Source organism: Halyomorpha halys, unplaced genomic scaffold (genome assembly GCF_000696795.3).
Source record: "Halyomorpha halys isolate HHAL.00 unplaced genomic scaffold, Hhal_1.1 Scaffold453.1, whole genome shotgun sequence".
NCBI classification, from domain to species: Eukaryota; Metazoa; Arthropoda; class Insecta; order Hemiptera; family Pentatomidae; genus Halyomorpha; species Halyomorpha halys.
Window position 1 is genome coordinate 1,141,988 of NW_027107553.1, and position 9,361 is coordinate 1,151,348.

At 28.5% G+C, this 9,361-nt stretch overlaps 3 protein-coding genes across 7 annotated transcripts in view; 1 reads left to right on the forward strand and 2 right to left on the reverse strand.

Moving 5' to 3' along the window:
- The window catches only part of LOC106682960 (androglobin), a 95,064-nt gene extending 94,582 nt beyond the window's left edge, over window positions 1–482 (reverse strand). For 4 of the 5 annotated variants that reach the window (XM_067045933.1, XM_024358257.2, XM_014424128.3 and 1 more), the window contains exon 1: window positions 175–424. In XM_067045933.1, coding sequence (XP_066902034.1) covers window positions 175–258 — 84 coding nt within the window. In that variant the 5' untranslated portion in view covers window positions 259–424. Of the gene's footprint in view, window positions 1–174 lie in introns of all 5 variants that reach the window. The other variant, XM_014424127.2, reaches the window with a different exon arrangement.
- Window positions 423–755, reverse strand: LOC136795419 (GSK3B-interacting protein-like). The gene has a single exon (XM_067045939.1). The coding sequence runs from the start codon at window positions 753–755 to the stop codon at window positions 423–425; it is 333 nt and encodes a 110-aa protein (XP_066902040.1).
- A 5,145-nt stretch (window positions 756–5,900) lies between these two features.
- Window positions 5,901–9,308, forward strand: P5cr-2 (Pyrroline-5-carboxylate reductase-like 2). Its single transcript, XM_014424119.2, has 6 exons — window positions 5,901–6,059; window positions 6,267–6,337; window positions 7,122–7,301; window positions 7,368–7,580; window positions 8,455–8,620; window positions 9,046–9,308. The coding sequence occupies exons 1-6, from the start codon at window positions 5,993–5,995 to the stop codon at window positions 9,156–9,158; spliced, it is 810 nt and encodes a 269-aa protein (XP_014279605.1). The 5' UTR covers window positions 5,901–5,992; the 3' UTR covers window positions 9,159–9,308.
- The last annotated feature ends 53 nt before the right edge of the window (window positions 9,309–9,361 follow it).

The window sequence follows — 9,361 nt, forward strand, 5'->3', positions numbered from 1 at the left end:
ATATATGATTAGTTATTTGTATATATATAATGAACTAATAAATTTATTTTAAATATTCTCAGTGAATCAATAGATAACTCACTAATGTTAAAACACTAATTCAAAGATGGATCCGTTTATTAACGGTTAGTTAAAAAAAAAAAAAATATTAAAATAAGTCATCTAGACACTTACACCACTGGATGGAGTATGCCATTTAATATCATTAATGAACTGATCACTCCATTCCGGCCAAGGAGGTTCAAATTCACTTTCCATGTTTAAATTATGAACTTGAAATTATTTATAAAACAGTTATTAAAATATTTTTAAAAAATAGACAAAAAATTAGTATATAAATAGCTTACCATATGATTTTCTTCTAATAACCTTAACATTTTTTTTGTTATAAATATTACATTTTAAACTGCTGTCATAATATGCTATGAGTTACTAGGTATATTATTTAATTTAGATATCAATGCATTAGCAAAAGAATTAGTATAAGATTCACTAATATGCGAGAGCAGAGCATATGGCGTATCATACCATATTTCATCACTAAGATCTTTAGTATCAGGTGCATTACCAACAATCCTAAAACCACTTGGTGATAATTCAATACAATAACAACGATCTTCCAATGTTACAATGTTTAAATAAATTTCATGCTCATCAGACTTCAGTTTGGATGAAATGCTTATAGAATTAACCAAATCTTGTACATCACAAATAACAGCTTCAGCTTCATCCTGCCAACTTAGGGGCGAATCCATTCACTATATTAAAAAAAAAAAAAAAAGCATAGTTAAAATTTTGTATTTAACATCTATAAATTTAAGCAGCTGGACCTGCAAGAGTAGAAAATTATGGAAACAAAAACTTTCAGACACAAAAAATAAAGAAAGAGAAAATACCAATATTACAAATTAATTCACCATCAGTTAAAAACCCATTTGACACATTTATGTATCCTTGCAAGAGTGTTTACTTTACATATATTGGTCATATTAATCTTTTAGATCTCATGATACAGACTAAGAAATACCTAAAAAAAGAGGGAAAACTAAAGTGATTCAAAGGATAGTCAGCCATGGTTTGATGGAAGAGAAGGCAGTAGAAGGGATGGAATGGAAGAAGAGAGTAATGTAGCAAACCTTCACATTTAAATTAGAAGGAAATTTAATTCTTTTAAAAATGGTTAACATAAGACAAATAAACAATTTAAATAAAATAGCCCAAAATTAAAGTCAACTTGGGTAGCTTTGAGTTTTAATTTTTGTTTTCTTTTACCAATGCACAAAAAAAAAAAATAACCAAGTTATAATTGCTTACTAACATTTTAGCTGCTATGTACTCCATAAAATTTGTATTAACCCTTTAAGTATCAATTATGAAAAAAATTGAGAAAACAAATGAATGAGCCTAGAAATCTTCTAATGAGGCCTTAAGGTGGTAATATACGATTTTTGGCAAAAATGGATTTTTGTCCTAATGGTAGAGGCAAGTTGTCTCAGTGGTTCTAGGAATCAATCCTATTTCCTGCAGTTAATTTACTCTATAGACAATTTGCAGTGTCCACAGGGGCGTATTGTCCCACGGGAGTCAAAGGGTTAATAAGATCAAAAACTGTTGACAAAGAGTTAATTTATTTTTTAAAAAATAAGACATCATTCTCACTATATCCATACAAAACTGTCTATTATGTACTCTTAAATTTATGACAGGATAAAGATTTTTTTTTTTACTTCTGTTCTCAGCTAAACTGTTATGTTATGGAGTTATGGAAGGGTCATTCCAAATCAAATCACCCACAAAAACATTTTTACTCCCATCATCCCAGATTTTGACGACCCTTGTTGCACAGTTGTTCTATTCACTGGCTCAAGTAACCAAACAAAAGTAAAGTTTTTGGATTATAGTAATTTTTTTGTACGATTTCAAAAATTAATTTTATTTTGCGAATAAAAATTAAATATATCTTTCTTAGTTATCAATAAATGTAGATTTTTTTTATTTAAGAATATATTAATACGTCTTAAGTATGAATGAAAAATGAACAAAGCTATCAAGTGCTTACATGGAACCATAAAAAAATCCTCAAGTATCATTTACAGGATTTTGTAACAAAATACTGAGTCCTGTGATGAATGTTATAACTCCTGAATGGAAAGTGATAATCCTCATTTTTTTTTTTTTTACTGCAAAGAGATATACATATTTTTTCTCATTTCAAAATAAAAATTTGTTTGTTTTCCTCTACTATATAAATTATAAAAATAATAATTTAACAAAAAAACTATTTTGATTTAACTTCCAGTAGATAGTTGTTTCATATTCTTATTAAATTTGGAAGTTATTTTAAAATATACAGTTGAATACTAGCTAAATAAACAAGGTTAATAATTCTTCCAAAACAGCCAAAGGTTTAGGCACTGCTGTTGTTTCAGACAATCACACCCTCTTATTATCGTTACAATCATATTCTTTGGTATAAACTGCAGAACTATTCAGAATCGCACAGTTTTCAATATCCCTCTAAACTGTCCCGGCTCAGTCATCTGATCTGACTCGGAATCTGCCTTCAAATATTTACAAGATCCATTTTCCACACGCCCATTAATAATAGAGTTGAAGCAGCATTTGAAAACTTTGAACAACATGGGTTGTAGGTTCTTGTTTTTATGGCTGCCAGGTGATTGTGGGATCACCAAGAATAAAAAGGCAGACTATCTAGCAGAAATTTAAATCTGCCATGGAGAAATGTGGTTCTAATCCGTCTTCAGATCGGTCAAACTCGACGCACCAAGTCAGTCATCTCATGAAAAAAGAAGATGCTCCGATGTGTCACTACTGTAAAAACGATCTCATCGTTAGGCACATTCTCACTGAATGTATTGCTCATGAACCACACCAATTCTCTTCAGATTTACAGGAGAAGTTGAGAGAAGATACCAAAACAACAACTAAACTTTTTCACTTTTTAAAAATTATTAATATCTATGATCATATATAGTCTAACTTTAATTTCAGCATATATAAGTGGATGCATAATTTAATATAGTAATTTACTATGTCAACTGTAATACTAACTTGGTAAAATGTAAATTGTAATAGTAACTTTCTCACTTTGTAATAGTAACTCTGTGAATTTGTCAATTTTAATCTAATAACTTTGTAAATCCAGTGTAAATGACCCAAGTGGTTGAAACACTTAAATAAAATAAATTCTTAAGAATGAAACAGGTTTTAGGTAAATACACATTGCAAATTACTTCAGTAAACTCCATGGGCTTAGTAATAAGATGAGTCATATAAAATTACTGCCTTGCTTGATAATTTAAAGATAATATTATTTTAAAACAATTTTTTTAGTATTCAAATAATATACAGTTATGGTATTATAAACGGTTGGGATCAAACTTGTGGAACCATGTACTGACAATCAGTCAAGAAATTGTCTCACCAAACATTTTGTTTGCCAGCATAATACTTATGTTTCAAATAATGGTGTTCCATTACCTTCTTCTTCTTTTTTACTTGCTCTTTTGCCTCTCACCTTTGAGCTCCAACTTGTACCACTAAGTTCTTCTATCTTCGACCATTTGTCACATTTAATATGGTACAACTACGAGTCTTACATGTAGATAATAGGTACTCTTCACGATCCCGATGAAAAAGGACTTAGGGGACCTAGCATGTATTAGCACACCACCCTTCCAAGTGACTTCAGAGTGCCAGTAGTTCTAAGGTAATAGGGCCTCAAACACTAAGCTAATCACCTGTTTTGTGTACTGCTAATCTTTTTTTTTTCTGGTCGCAAAGAATCATTTAGTAACTTTGTTCATTTTTTAAAATATGTTCTGACATTTCAATGTATAATTCCATAATGAGGTGTAGATAGTTGACCATAGATTAATGATTGGAGAAGTTTGTCGGGGGGTGCGGTCAGCAAAGAACAACATAAATAAACAAAACCATGTTTATTTATTTTATGCCAACGTTTCGACCTGAGTTTCAGGTCTTCATCAGGGCTATAGAACAAAAGAGATAACAAAAACATTAAGAGAAACATAAAATTGAAAAGGAATAGTATACAAACAAATTTGGAATAATAAAAAATATTGAATTGAATATTTTTCAAATTTTGAATTGGTTTTGAATATTTGTTCTATAGCCCTGATGAAGACCTGAAACTCAGGTCGAAACGTCGGCATAAAATAAATAAATATGGTTTTGTTTATTTATGTTGTTCTTTGCTGACCGCACTCCCCCCCCTCTCCTCCCCGACAAACTTCTCCAATTATACTTCCATTAGATGGTGGATATCATGGGCCAGTTGAACTGATGCTGAAAAACCCAAAACAGAATTTATCTGATTTGTGAATTTGTACAACTTTCAGTATAACTGGCTCAGATCCATAATAGTATACATGAAAATAAAATCAGGATGAAATGATAAAACAATAATTAAACATTACTCACTATAAATTTTCTAAGCTATGGAAAATTTAATAGCTTTTTGAGTCTAGAATGAGTTTTCAACCTAAAATAATGAAGACACTCAGGAAAATACACATCAAATTTATAAACTTAAACCAACAATGAATAACCTATACATGTCAATAAAAAGTTCTCAGCGCTATCTATGAAGGGGTTAAAAGACTAAAATGGAAAAAATTATAAAGTGTAACCAAACAAATTAGTTTTGAATTTTTTTTTATATGTTGAAATCAAACATTTTTTTATAAAAACATGACAAACATTAAAATCATCATTTTGGTTCAGCAAATTTTAGGAGTAGTGAAATTACCTCAATATGTCAGTGCTAATTAGTTAAAGCCACTTATTATATAAAAAAATAATTTTTGTAACTATAAAACACATTGCTGAATCTATCAAAGTGACTTAGGTAACGAAAAAAATTAAGCATGTATTCATAAACTTTAATTAAGTAAATAAATATTTATAAAAACCTCTGGTCTAGCATATTAATCTGTACTATCATTTTTATTGTATACATAGCTATATATTAAATTATACCTATTACTATTTCTAGAATTACTAATAATTATTAATATCTTCACAGAAAATTGAGTTTCTTCTCAGTAATTATTAAATAGGTACTATAGCTAGTGAAATATGTTAAATTGTATTTCTTAATTCCTTTAAACCTAAAGGCATGTAAAACATTAATAAAATAATATGAGCAAGAGAAAGCCTTCATTAGTTAGTTCATTTGAAATATTGATTTGTAGGAACAGAACTATTTTATAAATCATTATACAGAACATACTAAAAAGAGTAGAAATAATGGAAAATATTAAGGGCTAATAATCAAGGTAAAATATTTATTTAGTTCCTTGAGAAATTTTAAGTCATATGCTAACTTTTTCCACTGTGATTTTAATTTTTCGATTGAATTTTTATTTTATCTACAGAAGTAATAACATTTAAATTGTAGGAAAAGTATATATGCATAGAATGCATGGATTATTATTATTATATATATACACACACTCACATATATATATCTATATAACATAGATGTATGTGTGTGTGTGTATTATGTATGTATACATAACTAATAACTTATTATTATATAACACATTCCAATAAAAATAATTTAACAAAATAGACATTTTTATGCATATTGTCTAACTTGTTTTAAATTTCTACAATATACAAAAAATGAAAAGTATCCTGATGTATTATTGTAAAATTATCATGAAAAGAGAAAATAGTCATAACAATATTCATCAAATTAGTCTAAGAATCACAAGGCAAAAAGAGATTTTATAAAAATCACAAGTAAATGAAACCCTGTATTACCATTCAAATCTTATTCAATGAAGTAAAGATACAATAACTAGCCAATAATAATCATTGATAATTTTTAAAAGATAAGATAATAGCTAGGGTCAAGTAGGAAAATAATTGAACAGAATAAACAGTTTGATGTATGTTGTCAACACTTTTTGTTAACTTATGTTGTTGATGTGATTTTTACAACATGAATTTAGGATTCATTGGAGCTGGCAAAATGGCACATGCCTTAGCTAAGGGCTTTATTGCAGCAGGTAATGTATGTTTGCATTCAAAATTAATATTATTAGCTAGTGTATAATAAAAGTATTTTATGTTCCATCTTTCTATATTTTCCAAATATATGATGAAATTCTGTGTAAGATTGCAACTTATGTTTATAAGGACTATCCTTCAAAGAATTCTTACCTTTTTTTAGTTTATTACTTAATTTAACCCAATTCTATTAAGTTGAATTTCAGGTTTAACAAAAGGTAATCAATTGACAGTTAGTTGTGCACCTGAAGATATCTTGTCAGCAGAAACATTTAAGGTAATGTTAATAACAGCCAGAATATTTCAAAACTAATTCAGTTATGCTAGATTAATGGTATTGAGATTTTTTTTTTCATTCAACAAGTTAAAAATTATCATAACACTTACACCCATAAAATTTTTACTTTGTACATCCATTCATTTTCCAATTTAAAGAAAAGAATTAGAATATATCAAGGATAGTATTTTCCATTCAAACAATTAATGATGATTTATGTAAAATATCTATTGACAAATACTGATAGAAAAGACTCAGTAAGATTAAACTGTGAGATTAATTACATCATAGCAAATGGGGTATAATCTAAGTCAGATTAATTAATTCACAATAAAATTATTTTGCATTCTTTTATTCCTATTTTCAATTAAATGTAAATGATAACATCAATAGGAAATAAAACAAATGAAATCATATGATAACTTTTTAAAATATTGAGGAAAGCAAGAATACATATTACTTAATTATCTACATTAATGAATCAGTTAACCAATTACATAATAGAGTAAAACCTCTTAGCAGTGAAATTCTATTCAATTGAAAATCATAATCCATTGGTTTCAAGGAATCTTCAATTTCTATGTAAAAAACTGTAGGTACTTATGGCTTGGATAGTTTATTACGATTTTTTAAACCTAAAAATAATTTTAATTTATCAAATAGTTTTCGAAGAGCCCTTTATTTTTATAAATAAAAGATTGGCAGAATGTACCTCTATAATTAAGTAATTTGTTAGCTTCATTTATATATAAATTTGTTTTTATAAAATGTTTATGAAATCTAGCAACTAGGAGCAACCATAAATTATGATAATAAAGAAATAATAAAACGAAGTGAAGTAACTATCATTGCAGTAAAGCCAGATGTAATACCTCAAGTTTTAACAGATATAAAAGACGTTGTAACTAAAAAAAACTTGCTATTGTCAGTCGCTATGGGTGTGACGATAAAACAGTTGGAACAGGTATTAATTTTAATTTATCTTCTTATTTACATGTAAAAGAAAATTATTACATACATCGAAATCTAGGGGCTTCCAGGTAACAGCAGAGTTATAAGGGTGATGCCTAATACTCCTGCTTTAGTTAGAGAAGGAGCAACAGTTTATGTGAGTGGAACACATGCCACGGAGCAAGATTGTAATTTAACTAAGCAACTATTTGGATCAGTAGGCATTTGTGAAAGAGTCAGTGAATACATCCTGGATCCAGTAACAGCATTGAGTGGTTCTGGACCAGCATTTGTAAGTACATTTAAGACCACAACATACTTAAAAAATCAATAAAATCAGTTGAATTTTTATAAATTATCAATTAAGTTAAAAGTGAAAATCTGAGTATTTGAGCAACTAGTGGCAACACAAGTTAAATAAAACAAGAAAAATAAGCAATTTATTCTGGTAGTTACTTTTAAAGTATGATAGAAAATGATTATGTAGTGCAGCAGATAGTATCACTGTCAGCAAACCATATAAAAACAGACATATACAGCATAATTCCAATTTAATAATCAATACTATCATAAATAACCACTGGAAAATTTTTGGTTTAGCTTAAAACACCACACTTATAGTAAATCTTTTTTGATTAATACTAATCCTTGAAGTATATCAGTATAATACTCAAACACTGAGTGAAATTTATAACTAATTAATATTAATTAATTTTTAATATATATCTACATAGGTATTAACATATGCTAACATGATAGCTGATGATTCTGAATAGATTCATTAGCCATGGACAACTTACACCAGGTAAATTGTAGTAAACTGAATTGTAAAATTTAAAAAAAAAAACAAGCTTTCACAAGTGAATGTCGATTGTTTCCAATGAAAGTAACCCTCAGGATACGGGAACCCACAAAGGATCCTTTTCAGTGGAGGTCAGGCCAAAAGTCACATAAATATGACCCATTATATGATGTCAGGCTATAATCCACTACAACAGAAATATAGTTTAGCAGATTTAATGCATAAGTACCTAATAAATTCATCACCATGTCACTAACACTAGTGTGCAGTGTAGATTAGTGTTTGATTCTATTATGCATGACAGATTTTGTCAAAGAATCAAAATTTCAATCTTCTCAATATAATTTTGTATAACTTATTTCAGATTTACACAATTATTGAAGCCTTGTCAGATGGTGCAGTAAGAATGGGGATGGCAAGGGACTTAGCTTATAAATTAGCTGCTCAGACAGTTGTTGGTGCTGGCAAAATGGTACTCAATACTCAGATGCATCCTGGTGTTCTCAAGGACAATGTTACATCTCCTGCAGGTACATTTTCATTCACTAATTGCATTCTAATTAAAGATAAGATGGTCTGAGTAGCGGTCAAAAAGTATTTCAAAATAGTGGATAAAATATTTGTTGATGGGCTTCATTGATTAGGCTACCAATGAATAGTTTTTCACTATATTGGGATCCTTTTTTGACCACACCCAAATTATATCTTAAATCATCTATACAGCCAATTAATTAACTTCCAATATAATTTTTACGCATTTTAGTTTAATTTTTTCTATTTATAATTTTTAATTTATACTTACAAAATACAGTAATGGTTATTATGTTACTTATACTACTTACAATAATAACTATAATTATGTATTTTCACAAATGGCATTGCAATATTTATAATATATAAAACGACAAGTGAGTTCAGTTTTGGAGAAAAATTGAGATGTTTTTATTTGTTACAGGTTCCACATGTGAAGGGCTGCACCATCTCGAAGAGAATGCTGTTCGATCAGCATTTATTAAAGCGATTGAAGGAGCTACCAAAAAATGTAGAGAAACCACAAGCAAGCATTAAGAATTTTATTAAACAGCTAATTACTTGGGTATGAATAAAACTTTTTATTAGCGAACAGTTCACTATAGTAGGAATTTGATATTAGATTAGTACATACAAAAATTAATCTATGACAAATTGATTAATAAGTAGAATAAATTTTAAAATCCATATTGTTTGTTGGAACATCCCATACTGTTAAGCAGAAGTCAATAAGAACTTGT